Source organism: Myxocyprinus asiaticus, chromosome 36, assembly GCF_019703515.2.
Source record: "Myxocyprinus asiaticus isolate MX2 ecotype Aquarium Trade chromosome 36, UBuf_Myxa_2, whole genome shotgun sequence".
Classification (NCBI taxonomy): Eukaryota; Metazoa; Chordata; class Actinopteri; order Cypriniformes; family Catostomidae; genus Myxocyprinus; species Myxocyprinus asiaticus.
Window position 1 is genome coordinate 24,215,535 of NC_059379.1, and position 16,417 is coordinate 24,231,951.

At 35.3% G+C, this 16,417-nt stretch overlaps 2 protein-coding genes and 1 long non-coding RNA gene across 4 annotated transcripts; 2 read left to right on the plus strand and 1 right to left on the minus strand.

The window, feature by feature from the left end:
- The first annotated feature begins 1,716 nt into the window (after positions 1-1,716).
- Positions 1,717-4,619, plus strand: LOC127427366 (parvalbumin alpha). The gene is made up of 5 exons (XM_051674933.1): positions 1,717-1,816; positions 2,585-2,652; positions 3,824-3,956; positions 4,138-4,247; positions 4,356-4,619. Exons 2-5 carry the CDS (start codon positions 2,592-2,594, stop codon positions 4,379-4,381), a joined length of 330 nt encoding a protein of 109 aa, XP_051530893.1. The 5' UTR covers positions 1,717-1,816; positions 2,585-2,591; the 3' UTR covers positions 4,382-4,619.
- A 3,687-nt stretch (positions 4,620-8,306) lies between these two features.
- pvalb9 (parvalbumin 9) lies at positions 8,307-11,535 on the plus strand. 2 transcript variants are annotated; one of them, XM_051674597.1, is made up of 5 exons: positions 8,307-8,526; positions 8,919-8,989; positions 9,084-9,216; positions 10,185-10,294; positions 10,992-11,535. In XM_051674597.1, the coding sequence occupies exons 2-5, from the start codon at positions 8,929-8,931 to the stop codon at positions 11,015-11,017; spliced, it is 330 nt and encodes a 109-aa protein (XP_051530557.1). In that variant the 5' UTR covers positions 8,307-8,526; positions 8,919-8,928; the 3' UTR covers positions 11,018-11,535. The 2 variants fall into 2 exon arrangements, with proteins under 2 accessions (XP_051530557.1, XP_051530556.1); XM_051674596.1 differs by having other exon boundaries at positions 8,922-8,989.
- A 2,590-nt stretch (positions 11,536-14,125) lies between these two features.
- Positions 14,126-15,890, minus strand: LOC127427290 (uncharacterized). The gene is made up of 3 exons (XR_007894920.1): positions 15,836-15,890; positions 15,434-15,548; positions 14,126-15,128 (listed from the first exon to the last, which is right to left on the minus strand). It is a non-coding gene; the product is annotated as an uncharacterized LOC127427290 (long non-coding RNA).
- Between the last annotated feature and the right edge of the window lie 527 nt (positions 15,891-16,417).

Genomic DNA, 16,417 nt, shown 5'->3' on the forward strand with positions numbered 1-16,417 from the left:
ATAGATAGATAGATAGACAGACAGACAGACAGACAGACAGACAGACAGAAAGATAGACAAGATAGATAGATAGATAGATAGATAGATAGATAGATAGACAGATAGACAGACAGACACAGACAAAAAGAAATATAGACAGACAGACAATAGCTAGATAGATAGATAGATAGATAGATAGACAGACAGACAGACAGACAGACAGAAAGAAAGAAAGAAATATAGAAAGATAGACAAGATAGATAGATAGATAGATAGATAGATAGATAGATAGACAGATAGAAAGACAGACGATAGATAGACAGACAGACAGACAGAAAGAAAGATATAAAGAAAGAAATTAGTTAGATAGATAGATAGATAGATAGACAGACAGACAGACAGACAGACAGACACAGACAAAAAGAAAGAAATATAGACAGACAGACAATAGCTAGATAGATAGATAGATAGACAGACAGACAGACAGACAGATAGATAGATAGATAGATAGATAGATAGATAGATAGATAGAGAGACAGACAGACAGACAGACGATAGATAGATAGGTAGATAGATAGATAGATAGATAGACAGATAGATAGACAGACAGACAGAAAGAAAGAAAGAAAGAAAGAAAGAAAAAACTATAGAAAAAGAAAGAGAACTTAAAATATCTATATCCTATTTTCAACTAATTTGGTATTTGTGTACAATTAGTAATTTTGTACTAATATTGCAACTAATATTTGCTGTTCCAATACATAAGACAATCTATTTCTTTATATTTTTTAATTCAAAGGTCATTGATTTCTAGCTATATTGTTAAGTCCAATCCTATCCAACTTTTTCTCCAAAAACTGGAAAATGACATTACCATCACACAAAACATAAAATATTAATACAATCACACATTATACCAAATCCACTTGATCCAAGGTTGATCAAGGCCATGATCAGATCTTTATTCCAGGACAAATGATAAATGTTTTAACATAAATGAAAAAATTTCAATTTAATTTGCAACGATTTTAAATAGTCAGAAGTGAGCCTAATTGGAGAATCACCCATAAATAGGCAAATGAAAAAAAACTGTTAATCGTGCACTTCCTTTATGAACTTTTCAATAATGTATTTGAGTCGACCATCCATTTATAATATAATATAATGCAAATAACAAAGTACTCAGATATTAAGCAAGATAACATCAACAAAATACTTACAAAATACTGAAATCAAATGTGACTTTGGCAAACAATGCTCAAGATATCCACATCAATGATGCAAAAGAAGGACCGAAAGCTGAAATCGTTTGTTCCTGTCATATCAACCCACACATTACAACGTCTACAGTCCCCTGTGAGTTTGCATTTACCTCACATCGTTCAAAGCAATGAAAAAGTCAATATCACTGGTTCATATTTTATTCTTCCGCTTCCTCTTGAGGCACCAAATTAAAGCGTGTGAAATGATTTGCTGTAGTTACATAACTGTACAGTCAACTGAATTTCTCACAGGCAAAATTACCTGAACTCTTCATGTTCATCTTCCCAATTCATACGACAGGGCTTTCATCCATATCAGCATCGTATATTATTAGCCCCCACGATATTAAGGACTTATACATACGTCCCTTTTAAGCATCTTCATTTAAGAGCATATAAATAGAACGGCCTGACTACTTTTTCAACCAACTGCCCCACATGTGGTGTCCATTACATTATGCCTTATATTTCGGTTGAGTAGTGGTATATAAGGTGGTAGCCACGGAGTTGGTGCTCACTGCAGTAGCCAGTTTCATCCCTGCGAATCCAAACCCAAACCCCAAAGACAACCAGAGGTGAGTGGCTTCACAGATGAAACAACCTGCAATTAGACAGCTGACAATGTCTAGCAACGACGAGGGGAAAACGACAAGCACCAATGGCAATTTGACTTTTGACTGATCTGGAGAGGATGTGTTAATATTGAGTCTCTGCCACCTGACGTGGGAATAATTTGCGACCTCAAGTTTGGACTTGACGTCATTGTACATGCCGTGGGGATATCGTTCTTTATTAAGCGCTTTGATTACACTGAGGACTGGGTGGGATTTATCAGTTACTTTTACATTAGTTTTGAGCCGGACGCACTATGTTGTTAAAGAGATATGCAATTAACATGACAAGTTAAAATACCATTGATCAATTAAGTTTAAAAGCTGGGTATCTTATACACAGAAGAGAATATGAACATAAAAATATGCTTCATTTCACTGCAGTATATATATATATATATATATATTAGGCTATATTTACGATTGAAGCTTTTTAATTTCATAATAAAATTCCATCAAATTGAATTATGTAAACAAAACTTAAAATATTTAGTTTTATATTTTATTAAAGATTACCTCATTTAATTTGATGGAATCTGTCATGAAACTGAAACGCATTTGTAACTGTTTTGTTTTGTTTTTTTGTGTGTGTGTGTGTTAGGTCAGATAAAAATTGCTCTTTAATGTAAAATTTTTACAGTGATGAAATAGTTAACTGATTGAATTATGTATCATTATGTATCCTTATATACAAATCCTTGTGTATAATGAAACTCTCTGCAATTCTTTTAGGCTAAACATGGCATTCGCTGGTATTCTGAATGAGGCTGACATCACTGCAGCCCTGCAGGCCTGTCAAGGTAACGTTCATGTCTCTGGATCATCCTTGTGGGAGAGATATTGACCAACAACCTAAAGCTGGAGCATCAGTTTTATTAACAAAAGTATAAACATCATTTGTCAGAAATTATGGCTTGAAATGTTTCAGTTTTTCCAGACACATTTTCTGTGGTTCAGATACTTTAATTCAGAGTCGGTCAGAATTCTCTCATCATTTACTCATCCTCATGCCATCCCAGATGTGACTTTCTTTCTACTGCAGAACAAAAAACAAAGATTTTTAGAAGAATATCTCAGCTCTGTACATCCATACAATTTAAGTGAATGGTGACCAAAACTTTGAAGCTCCAAAAAGCAAAAAGGCAGAACAAAAGTAATCCATTCGACTCCAGTGGTTAAATCCATGCCTTCAAGTGATATGATAGGTGTGGGTGAGAAACAGATCAATATTTAAATCCTTTTTTATTTAAATCTCCAAAAAATATTTTATGAAAGATTAATATAAAGCTAAAAAATCACATAAAGTCAGCATAAAAGTAGTCCATTCGACTTCAGTAAGGTTTAATCAATGTCTTCTGAAGCGATCCAATCAATTTGGGGGGAGAACAGACCAAAATGTGACTAATTAATCACTAAAAATCTTGCCATTGCTGTCTTTAGGCACGTTCATGATTTCAAGCGCAATTACACTTTCTAGTGCTTGATACATGCGCAGAGCGCTAGATGGCACTAGGAATTGCAACTGCGCTTGAAATCATAATCCCCAAGGAGAGTGCTGATGTCAAGATTTATAGTGAAAAGGAAGTTATATTTTGGTCTGTTCTCACCAATTAGGTCACTTCAGAAGACATGAATTAAACCACTGGAGTCGAATGGATTACTTTTATGCTGCTTTTATGTGCTTTTTGGAGCTTAAAATTTTGGTCACCATTCACTTGCATTGTATGGACCTACAGAGCTGATATATTCTTCTAAAAAATCTTAATTTGTGTTCAGCAGAAGAAAGAAAGACATACACATCTGGGATGGCATGAGGGTGAGGAAATTATGAGAGAATTTTCATTTTTGGGTGAACTATTCCTTTAAATCAAAATTTCTGTTTTGGCCTTCTAGCTAATATGTAGTGCATTTGCTTAAATTTATTTATCAGCTCCACCATCATTCTAACAACCTGACAAAATTACCTTCCAGCTGCTGACTCCTTCAACTATAAGGACTTCTTTGCCAAGGTTGGCCTGACTGCCAAGACTCCTGATGACATCAAGAAGGCCTTTGCTGTCATTGACCAGGACAAGAGCGGATTCATTGAGGAGGATGAGCTTAAGTAAGTGAGTCTGATCTTAGATCCAAGATTTAGGTCAAACCACAAGCTTTCCATAAATAAAATTATTAATGACTTGTTGGCTATAGGGTGTCCTACTGGTGTCTCATATTTCACAGCCTGGAATGGTGACACCTTTAGTTCGTAAACACTTTGAGGTTGATTGTCTGCTTGTGTGCTTCAGACTGTTCCTGCAGAACTTTTCTGCTGGTGCCAGGGCACTCACTGATGCAGAGACAAAGGCTTTCCTGAAAGCTGGGGACGCTGATGGTGATGGCATGATTGGAGTCGATGGTGAGGAATTTTCTCCTTTGCCAGTTGTTCATGAAGCAGCACTTCCTTTCACGTTGATTTACAATTGTTTCAGAATGTCTTCTGACTAGTTACTTCTTCAATTTACAGAGTTCGCTGCCTTGGTCAAGGCATAAATGGCGCCCGACCAACTCTTGCTCACAACCAGTAGCGTTGCCTGAGATCCCCACGTTTTTTTCTGGGTGGCTGATTTTTATACATTTCTGACTGTCCACTCCAACGTTGCACTTCGTCCGGAATGGCTGTATATGTCACACAGTCTTTCGTGTTGTAGATATGAATGTCAGTTACTGTAAAATCTTTGATGCTGTTTTGGGGAAAGGACAGTGAGAAAACAATAAATACTATTTTTCATTTTTGAGTTTTTTTTCTTCTTACTGTATAAACAGATTACATTGTGATCGACATTCTAAATTCACTCATTTGCACCAAATTTAGCATAGCTATTTTTGACTATAATAGGGTTGCAATAGCCTTTGCAATGGCCTTATGAGACACTTTACAGATGATTGTATTAAATAGTGTAGAATAGTAAAGTTTAAAATAGTGTTGCAGATCTTAGGAACATGTACTTGAGACAAAGCTGTTGCCATTTAACTTTATACTAACTGGACTTGGAACAACCTACCAGAATTGTGGTGTTTCTTGAGAGGGTGTAAACCAGTGGATCTCAACCTTTTTGACTCCAAGGCTTAAGACAATATTCAAAAGCTAAGGCTAAGATACTGTATTTCCTCTGGTGTAATGATGACAAAGTGCTTGTTAACTTTATTAACAGAAACAAGCAATGTCAAGATAAAGTAATTGGAAACCAAACTGATTGAGTGCCGTGCATGTTTTTATTTTTCCTTATGTAGATAAAATAATAAATTGCGATTAATTTTGTGATTCCAGAAGTTTCAAGAACTGTATGTTCTTGAAGAGAGTTACTGAATTAAAATAAGAAAAATCATGTCCATTTACAGCTTTATTTTTTGACGTTGTAAGCAGTTTTGTTAAGTTAGATTATTATAACTATTATTAACTTATTAACTTATTTTAAATAATTTTAAGTCATCCTGAGGGCCCCTAGTGGGTCCCAGCCCCCTGCTCGAGAACCAAACTGAGGATGCTGATATTACTGAGGCACCATCAGCTACCTTGAAGTAGCATGTGGCCTCCACTAGTGTCTGGTGCCACATTCCTGTAAAATAAGCCTAGCCTTTCACATGCCAGAATTCTCAACTGTTGCATACAACTTTTGTATAACTTACACATTCAAAATCTTTCAACACAAAAGCGCTTGTATGCCAGAAGTGTACTATTTAAATTTCGGACATTTGTACTTTTTGAATTTAAATTAATTCATCATTAATGTGAATTGCAGACTTCACAAAAGACAGCAGAGGACATGATGACTAGTGTACCAACAAATTAGAGAATGTAAATGGATAGATCACTATACCGTAACACTACCAGTCAGTTCAGTGACATTAGAGAGTATTGGTTTGTTAGCTGGTGGCTCCAATGTCTTGTCTTCCCCTTTCCATGACAGGCCAAAGGGCCTTGGAAATGACAATTCTCCAGCACTTTTCAGTAGGCTACTTATACCTTATTATCACAGAGCACCTTTAACGCACTGCATGCTTTTTTTTGCCCAATGCATGACATTACAGTGAGAATATAAATAATATAATGTAAAATAATGTGTTGATTTTGATTCAGGTATCTTAATAATGACATTGAGTACTATTTAAATTATTCATTTAGTTCTTTCATAGCAACATTTAGTGAGCTGTTGACCATTATCTTACACATATACAGTTGAAGTCAGAAGTTTACATACACCTTAGCCAAATATATTTAAACAGTTTTTCCAAAATTTCTGACATTAAATAGTAGAAAACATTCCCTGTCTTAGGTCAGTTAGGATCACTACTTTATTTTAAGAATGTGAAATGTCAGAATAATAGTAGAGAGAATAATTTATTTCAGCTTTTATTTCTTTCATCACATTCCCAGTGGGTCAGAAGTTTACATACACTTTGTTAGTATTTGGTAGCATTGCCTTTAAACTGTTTAACTTGGGTCAAATGTTTTGGGTAGCCTTCCACAAGCTTCTCACAATAAGTTGCTGGAATTTTGGCCCATTCCTCCAGACAGAACTGGTGTAATGGAGTCAGGTTTGTAGGCCTCCTTGCTCGCACACGCTTTTTCAGTTCTGCCCACAAATTTTCTATGGGATTGAGGTCAGGACTTTGTGATGGCCACTCAAACACCTCGACTTTGTTGTCCTTAAGCCATTTTGCCACAACCCTGGAGGTATGCTTGAGGTCATTGTCCATTTGGAAGACCCATTTGCGACGGATCTTTAACCTCCTGGCTGATGTCTTGAGATGTTGCTTCAGTATATCCACATAATTTTCCTTCCACATGATGCCATCTATTTTATGAAGTGCACCAGTCCCTCCTGCAGCAAAGCAACCCCACAGTATAATGCTGCCACCCCCATGCTTCACGGTTGGGATGGTGTTCTTTGGCTTGCAAGCCTCACCCTTTTTCCTCCAAACATAACGATGGTCATTATAGCCAAACAGTTCAATTTTTGTTTCATTAGACCAGAGGACATTTCTCCAAAAAAGTAAGATCTTTGTCCCCATGTGCACTTGCAAACTGTAGTCTTGCTTTTTTTATGGCGGTTTTGGAGCAGTGGTTTCTTCCTTGCAGAGCAGCCTTTCAGGTTATGTCTATATAGGACTCATTTCACTGTGGATATAGATACTTGTCTACCTGTTTCATCCAGCATCTTCACAAGGTCCTTTGCTGTTGTTCTGGGATTGATTTGCACTTTTCGCACCAAACTACGTTCATCTCTAGGAGACAAAATGTGTCTCCTTCCTGAGTGGTATGATGGCTGCGTGGTCCCATGGTCCCATGGTGTTTATACTTGTGTATTATTGTTTATACAGATGAACGTGGTACCTTCAGGCATTTGAAAATTGCTCCCAAGGATGAATCAGACTTGTGGAGGTCCACAATTTTTTGGCTGATTTCTTTTGATTTTCCCATGATGTCAAGCAATGAGGCACTAAGTTTGAAGGTAGGCCTTAAAATACATCCACAGGTACACCTCCAGTTCAGTACACCTCCTATCAGAATCTAATTGGCTAATTGTCTAAAGGCTTGACATCATTTTCTGGAATTTTCCAAGCTGCTTAAAGGCACAGTTAACTTAGTGTATGTAAACCTCTGACACACTGGAATTGTGATATAGTCAATTAAAAGTGACAGTCTGTCTGTAAACAATTGTTGGAAAAATTACTCATGTCATGCACAAAGTAGATGTCCTAAACGACTTGCCAAAACTATAGTTTGCTCATATAAAACCTGTGGAGTGGTTAAAAAATTAGTTTTAATGACTTCAACCTAAGTGTATGGAAACTTCTGACCTCAACTGTATATGTTTTTAAGGCAAAGTACACTTTACCTTGAATTCTGACGCCTTTTCCTGAACAGCAAACGATGTGGAAAATTAATTGACAGGAAGCTTAATTGGTCAGATATCAGTCAGATTAGTGACAAAGTAAGAAAAAAGTCAGTAAGAATAAAGTCAGTGCCGAGTTGCATGAGTAGATGATTAGTCTTTGTCTTAGTAAATGCATTGGTCTCAAGACTACTCATTTAATGCAAAGTCAAATTGAAAATTATGTGGGCCTAAAACAAAATTTTGTTCATGTGCAAAAGAAATCTTGGCAGAATTTGAGTGAGCATGCATAACTTTGAAACAGCAAAACTTGAACACCAGCATCAAAATCATTTACATACAGCATTGTTAGTAATTAACTGGTACAGGCCACCAAACTAAAGCATGTGAAACAGTTCAAAGGTAATTCAAAAACAATGGTCCACGATTCACAGAAATACAATTGTAATATCTAACAAACATCATACGGTGTGTGTGTGTGTGTGTGTGTGTGTGTGAGAGAGAGAGAGAGAGAGAGAGCTTCTTTCCTATCAAGCACGCACTATATGAGGGCGGAGTACAGGTGCCAGTCTGTGCATTCAGTCTGAACCTCATTTAAATAGTAAAGGATAATTAGTTAGGCAAGAAATTCAAGTAGAGCCGCGCAACAAGAATTTGATACACGAACAGGTAACCCAAGCGTCGCTCATTGTCCGTCCCATTAGCATATACATATATATAAGTTGTCAGTGGATGAGAGGCGCTATCACACAGCCTTACATCTGCTCTGGATCACCGGGAGGAGAACTCTACGAAGCGGTGAGATGCTGTTGTCCGCTTAACATGAACTAGTAGATAATTATGATAATACAGATCAACGTTACATATGTAGGCTATCCACATACATTTTAGATATTTACTTTATTTGTTTTAATTGGTCTATTTTCATTTTTAACATTTTCAATTTAAAGAAACAAGAATAAAGACTAGCATAAATTAGGATAGGCTACTGTAGTGAAATGAGCATATCCTATATAAAACTGTAGCAAATGCATGACGATGTGGTATGTCAGTGTTTGCATACTGCCTTTAATGTTTCTTTCATTTAGATGTTACCTTTATTGTGGTATAATTTTTCTGTCCCCTTAAAAAAAAGCACAAATGCGTTAGAGATAACGATAAAGGAAAACAATTAACACATTTTCTTCCAGCAGGTTGAATATGTCACTTACTTCCATCCTTTCCGCTGAGGCCATTGAGAATGCTGTTAAAGACTGCCAAGGTATAGCGAAGATTAACCAGGTGTACTGAATGGAGGTGGACCTTGATGTTTGGTCTGCAGCATCACTGGTGTCTCATGTACTTTTCTCCAACAGCTCCAGACTCCTTCTGTTATAAAAAGTTCTTCCAACTTTGTGGCCTGAGTCAGAAAAGTCCCCAAGAGGTGAAGGATGTCTTCAGCATCATAGATGAAGACAACAGTGGATTTATTGAGGAGGCCGAGCTCAAGTATATCACCATAACTTACTTTCAAAAAATAAGTTTATGTTTAATGTACAACTGCTGGGGTGTGTGTGTATGTGTGTATGTGTGTTTTGGGTACAATTATTGTACCCTAAGGACCCATTGTGTATACTTAAAGGTATATTTATAAGTGTTATTCCTCTGTGAACAGAAAAAAGCATAGATTTTCTCCTTAAGGGCACAAATATGTACCCAAAACCAAGGTATTATCCCAGTGACGGCTTTGTACCTTTTGCTGAGAGTTCTTTTGCTGTTATTGAATTCATGTTTGTACCATTGTGTACAGAGTAAACATGTAATAAGTGATACACTGAAATAGTGGTCAGCGCAATGTGATTTTACTTTATTGTTTTATCATTTTTATTTTAGTAATTTAATAATTATTTTGTGAGTTCATACTTGAAAAGTTCTTTTTTTGTGTGTTTTATTGCTACTCAGGCATAGTTCATAAAAGTTGAATGGCTTGAATCTTGTTCAGTGTGATCAGAGAGAACATCCCTAATTCTAAAAGAAATATGCTTATGCTTTCGACATGCACAATAAAATCCTGCACATAAAGAGAATTGCTTTTGTTTAAGCTTTACATAATTCCCATGTCTTACCTGGTAATACCAGTGTTCCATTTAAACTAAGTCCTTTTTAGACGTAATCCATGAAGATGCTGTCATTATGCTTTTGTCTGTCCCTGTTATGGGATTTATCTGCATTATGTAATGACATCAGCAGAACTAGAACCCATGACATTCAGAGCAGCCTGCTGAGGGTCACTAGTATTTCATTTCAAGCTCAGATTTTAGCTCACGTCTGGGACTCCTCGGGTGAAAGAGATCATATGTGATCATTGAGATTGCATTGTTTGTGTCTGCGTAGATAAAGATCTGCTAAAATGCAGAACTGACTGAAGTGTGAGATGTACAGTTCATTCTGCTCATCAGTGGTTTTGTATGAATCAGGTTCTTTCTCCAGCGGTTTTTCCCAGGGGCACGAACTCTGACGGAAAAGGAGATAAAGAGCCTCCTTACAGCTGCAGATGATGATAGCGATGGAAAGATTGGAGCAGAAGGTAATTTTTTCTCTCGCAGTCTCATAATGGTGTGTTTTTATTTGTTGTGTTTTATGCATCTGCATGTTTTTAAAAAGTATTATCATACTCAGTTCATCAAGTGCTAAAATTTTATAGTTTACTCAATACTCATTGAAACTCACCATTTTTAAAGAAAAAAAAACTGTACTGTATTGCATAAGAGGATCAAAGTACAGGACGACCTCATGTGATTATTTCAATCCTTAGTTATTCATGCTCTTAGATGATGCAAAGCCTTAAAACAGCATGCACATTTCTAAGAAAGAGAGCTCACACTACAATGTACCAGTATTTTAATGCCATGGTTCCCAACCCTGCTCCTGGAGATCCCCCAACAGTACACATTTTGGATATCTCCCTAATCAAACACACGTGATTCAACTCATCAGCTCGTTAGTGGAGACTCCAAGACCTGAATTGGGTGTGTCAGAAAAGGGAGATATAAAAAATGTACAGGAACAGGAACAGGGTTGGGAACCACTGGCCACAGTAATTTAATTAGAGTTTATTAATATCAAATCACCTGTGTAGCTTAAGTTGAGACATATGTCTCAGAGGTGTGAGCTATACAGAACATTATTATTTAAATTGGACTGTTCCTGTGAAATCAGTCGCATTCCCATTTTCTAGAGAATTTATCATAATTTTACATTTTAATGCTCCTCTTCCTTTGCAGAATTCCAAACGATGGTGTTATCCTGAAAGAATAGCCCACAGTCAGACTGAGTCTACGGCCTACAGCCATGAGCGCTGCGGCTTTATCGTTCCCTCTGCTTTTACACAGGATTTCTTTTCAAAATGTACATCAGCACATTGATTTGTCTTTTGATTACGCATGTCTGTTTTATTGTCCCACAATCACTCCAAATGACCAATGGCAAAACTGTTCAGGGAAAATAAAATAAAGTCATTAAAAGTGATGATGATTTGGTTTAATGTCTTTTAAATTTAGAGAGATTTTACTCTTAATAACAACCAATCTAAATTTGACACTTTGGCTAATTGGACTCTGTGGTGTTTGATCATGTTCTGTATTGGACCCTTTTTACATTTCCGGGATTGGAATGTGGAAGTAAACTATAGCGGGTTAAACTCCTATAAATTTACATGGGAGACCATATAAAATTTTTTTATCTATTTGCATTGCAAAAATCAACAATTGTAGTTCCATGACTTTCCAAAACAGAAAAAAAATAATAAAAAAAAAAGGATAATTTTTACTGCCACCCCCTTTAGCAGTTGTTTTGGAAACACCATCACAGCAGTGTTGGCTATAAAAATAAATAAATAAATACAAATAAATTAAGATAATTTAATTTTAAGATAATTTTACAGTTTAGGCCTGCAAATAAAAATAATAAAAGGCTTTTTATGAAATTTTGCTGTAATTACCTATGTTTATCCTCATAAACTAGAAAAATGTAGAGGTATCATATTAGTATTGATATTGACATCTGAAATATTTGCCTTGATAGTACTTGGTGTTGTATTCAAAAGAAAATAAGTGGTATTTAGACTAGTTAAACCTTTCTGACAACAACCAGCACAAGAAGTTAGCATGTACTTTGAACACTGAGACAATTATTCATGCTGCCTGTTGTTCAGCAATGCTAAATTTACTTATCTGTGCACTGTACATAACATAAGCCAAAAAAGAGAGAAAATGTACTCTACTATTACTTCAATGATTTACACTGAAACAGGACTGTGAACTCATGACTGTGAACCAGATATTACAATGTCATATTTACATACAGTACAATGATTCATGATTCTGGCTCTATTAACAGAAGGGACTGATGAAGACGATATTGCCTTTAATCAATCTATTTCACTGTGTCCTTTGTTAACAAGCAGTGCATTTTATTCACATTCTCTATTACTACATACAACATTACTTGTGGAAAAATGATAATAATAAAAAACTTCAATTGCAGTTTATTTTCATTCTAGATGTAATCATAGCCTTAGGAACAAGAGGGTTAAATGTAAAGTAGACTAAGGAGGCACAAAAGGGACAGACAGTGAGAGCAGGTGTAAGTTTCAGTGAAGAGGGCCTCTCAATACTGAATGGTAAGGCTATCCCGCTCAGGTTACCGCTTAGCCCATTAGAACAATGGAATTGAAAATGTCACATCAATCCAAGTTTCTGATTATCCCCTTTCTGTACTAAAGCCAGGGACCTAAATGAGCCATGCAAACATATGCCTAAATGATGATAGCTCCACTGAAATAATCCCAGTGTGCATGGCCTAATATATTAGATTTAGCAAACAACTAATGGGAGAGATTAAACAGCAATTATAATATGAAGCTTATCCACCATATTATTGGAGGTCACCTGTTTAAGTATGATGGAGACAGTGGCCTTAGAGATGGTTGAATTATTTTTTTAAATGATTAAATAAGGTTTTTAAAATGATTACAAAAAATATATAGTAAAATAACATTTAAGGCATGAGTGATATCTGTCCAGCAATGATGCACATTTTATTTTTATTTTTTACTGAGCCATACAATCCACAACATTGGTTGGTGTTACCAAACAGGCAAACCAAGATGAGAGTCAGCACACAAAAGCATTGAGGTAGCCTACTGCTGCTAATCTTACAGGCAAATGGTTTTGAAACAATTATCTGTTTGATCATCTTTGTCCTGCATCATTAGAGCAAAATTTGGTGAGAACAGATTTTTTTTTTTCATAATCCAAAATGAACTTGTAGGCAAAGATTCAAATGAATGACTTTGCTGAACTCTAAATAAGGCAAGAAATTAAAGGAAGGAAAAAAAAAGTTTTTTAAACCAAGGGTTCAATAATATAAAGAAGACGTCAAATTTGTGCAGTTGGTTGTGTTCGAGGATTTGAGTGCGAGACCCCAAAGTTGGTCAGAGAGCTATTCAGACCCACCGAGGTGATTCTCACGAAACCTGTCAGGAAAATGTCCTTGCCCTGTTTTACTTCAAAATCAAAAGAAACAAATAATACAAAATAAATAAATAAATAAATAATAAAAAATAAAAATAAAAATATATATATATATAGAGAGAGAGAGAGAGAGAGAGAGAGAAACTCACCCTAATGCACTGTAAAAAAAAATGGCAGCAGCGGTTGCCAGAAATTCACTGTAAAAAATACGGTAACCAAGTTTCAAGCTTTACGGGATGCAATTTTGATGCCTGTATATTTTACGGTGCATTACCATTGTTTATATTATTAAATAATAAACTTGCTATATTAACATTCTGAAAATGCACTCAAAAAAATAATATGCTGGATTTACTTAAAAATATAGTGAATCATTTTCGCAAGCCTATTTTTAAGTGAATTTCACATGGAATTTTAAGCAATATTACCTAAAAACCTTTAGCTTGCAATGCTTAAATATTTGAGTTTCCCAGCAAACGGTTTTGCTTAAATTTATTGGTTGGTGTGACACAATATTTTAAGTTATTTTTACCAATACATTTAAGTTATTTCTACCATAAAAGTCTTGTTTACCCCATTATAAAATTTAAGCTCGTATAGATTAAAAATTTTAAGTTCTTGAAACTTAAAATACCTAGTTACTGATCATTTACTTCAAATTAGTTATACATTAAAATGAGTGGAATAAATAAGACAACTGGTGAATATTAAAGGATTTCTTTATTTTTTGACAAATGCAGCTTATTAAAACACCTCTTAAATCATTTTTAGCTGTTCAACAATTTAAAGCTTTAATAGAAACATGTCTATGATTTGTGCTAATATTGGTTTGTTGTATGTTAGTATGTTTGAAATAGTGTGCAAATCTACTGTGCAATGGTGTATACTGTGTTCTGCCGTTAAACAGGCATTTGACAAAAATAATGACTGAAAATAAATATTAATGAACAACAGTAAACATTCTGTCACAAATAACAACAGTAAGCATCAACGTGCTTTTTAATCTTTATGGTGTTGTATGCTTGTGTGTGTGTTTGAGTGCGGTGTCGAGTTGAATATGTTGTTTATAAAATCTTTGTGGCGTTGTATGCTTGTGTGTGTGTTTGAGTGCGGTGTAGATTTGAGTATGTTGTTTATATAATCTTTGTGGTGTTGTATGCTTGTGTTGACTTTTGCATGTGTAAGTTGTGCAATGCTCTATGGCATTAAAAATGCATTTGCATCGTCAACAAGACAACATGGCTTCATAAATTTAACTCAACATCTTGTTCTTTAAAGTTAGAATCTTTGGAGATAGTTTTGCACTGTCTAGCTCAAGCAGCATTTTCTGAAAAAATTCAAATGTATACCTCAGTGGCTTGGGGTAATTTAGGTTTACAGAATACATCAGGCCAACACTGGACAATCCTGCCAGAACTTGAACACTTTCTAAGACTATTCCTGCCTCTAAAGGTCTGCCATCTGGATATCCCCCTCTGGTGACAATCTTCAGTGTGTGCTCTGCAAGGCCATCTTGGTCTATTTTCGGATTACGCTGATGCTGCCTTTATGTTCTTGCATCAAAGTGCTGGTCACCATTCACCCTCATTGTATGGACACAAACGGCTGACAACTTTCTTCAAATATCTTCATTAGAAGTTTTGAAGATGAACAAAATCATAAGGAACCAGAGTGCAAAACTAACTAATTTAGGTTTACCATGCTTTGGGGAAACGCCGGCCTGGCTAGATCACTCAAGAGTCATGATTCATGCTCTGTTCAATATATGCACGCACAGGTCTGCTACATCATCTTGAAAAATCACTGTAAAAGTTCTTACCTTATTTACCTTGACTCTATTGAAGTCAGATGTCCCAAGATTTTCTTTAATTTTCATTCAAGAAATGCCTTTGATAAAATACAAGTGAGAGAAAGAGATTAAAGGTGCATGAAATCAAAACTGATTTCACACCGACAAAAAAAGTTGCCAATCACCATTAATTAACATTATTCTTATGAAAGCATCGTTACAAAATAAATTTTCTTCTCACAAAAGTTGGAGACCCCGGCCTGCACGCACATGTTCAACAGTGTATATTTGATATGTAGTAAATTGCCAGCTAAAGTTATTTAAAAAAACAGGAATGTGTATCTTCAGAATATTTGGTAAAGAAAAGCTCTACTTATTTCACATAACATATATATTTAATTACCTTCACCGTGGATCAACAGAAGAGGTCTGGTCGTCGAAAATGGCCGCCCCAAATTGCGCACTTCAAAGTCAATCAAGTTCTGCATCTGTGCATCATGTGGTAATCTGCCTGGATCCTAAAAAAATTTGTTAAATTGACTAAACTCCAGATTAATGTTGACTTTACTCAAAATTACTTGTTGTGTTTCTTCAAAATTAAAAGTAAACCATAAACTCAATATATTTGGTAACAATTGTAGTTTTAAATTAAGTAAAGTGCAAAACTTAATTTTATAAGTAAAATCTGTTTGTTTTAATGAGCCATATTTTCTGAGGACAGGAAATCATTTTTTTACAGTGTGTAAAAATCTTCTTTTCACTTTATAATGTATTTTTAATCCACATAGTAATTACAGAAACGCACATGATGATATGAAGTTCATCAACGGTGGCCCTTCCAGGAGCAATGACCAATAAACCTGTAGAAACAGTGCTCAGTGTCACTCACACAAACACTACATCAAGTATAACCCAGAACACCTCAGTGTACATAATCTTAAAAATAAGAAGAAACATAATTGTTCCCATAAAATATAATGTAATGTAATGGGTCATGTAGGGAGTTCTGGGAGTGGCCGATTATTGTTTTTTACCGTAATTTATCAGTAATTTACCATAAAAAGTACATGTACTCTCTTGTTAAACAACATTACCATTAATTATACAGAAAATTCATAATTTGTACATACATTTTTTTTCAACATTTTACCGTAAAACTAAATGTATTGTCTTTTTAAATATAGTAAAAATGTTTACAGTATATTTTAAGATAACTACCTGTTAATCAATTCATGTTTTTTTACAATAGCATTTTTACCATCTTTTACCATTAAAATTACAGACATTTTTTCAGTCTGCCATCCCAGATGTGTACGACTGTCTTTCTTCAGCAGAACACAAATTTTAGACGAATATTTCAGCTCTGTAAGTCCATTCAGTGCAAGTG

Bases quoted from the DNA above. Each gene is read 5' to 3' on its own strand.
- pvalb9 (XM_051674597.1), top strand. From the start codon at position 8,929: ATGTCACTTACTTCCATCCTTTCCGCTGAGGCCATTGAGAATGCTGTT. The intron at 8,990-9,083 runs GTATAGCGAAGA...TTTCTCCAACAG, and splicing joins TGCTGTTAAAGACTGCCAAG to CTCCAGACTCCTTCTGTTAT. The intron at 10,295-10,991 runs GTAATTTTTTCT...CTTCCTTTGCAG, and splicing joins TGGAAAGATTGGAGCAGAAG to AATTCCAAACGATGGTGTTA.
- LOC127427366 (XM_051674933.1), top strand. From the start codon at position 2,592: ATGGCATTCGCTGGTATTCTGAATGAGGCTGACATCACTGCAGCCCTG. The intron at 2,653-3,823 runs GTAACGTTCATG...ATTACCTTCCAG, and splicing joins AGCCCTGCAGGCCTGTCAAG to CTGCTGACTCCTTCAACTAT. The intron at 3,957-4,137 runs GTAAGTGAGTCT...TGTGTGCTTCAG, and splicing joins ATTGAGGAGGATGAGCTTAA to ACTGTTCCTGCAGAACTTTT.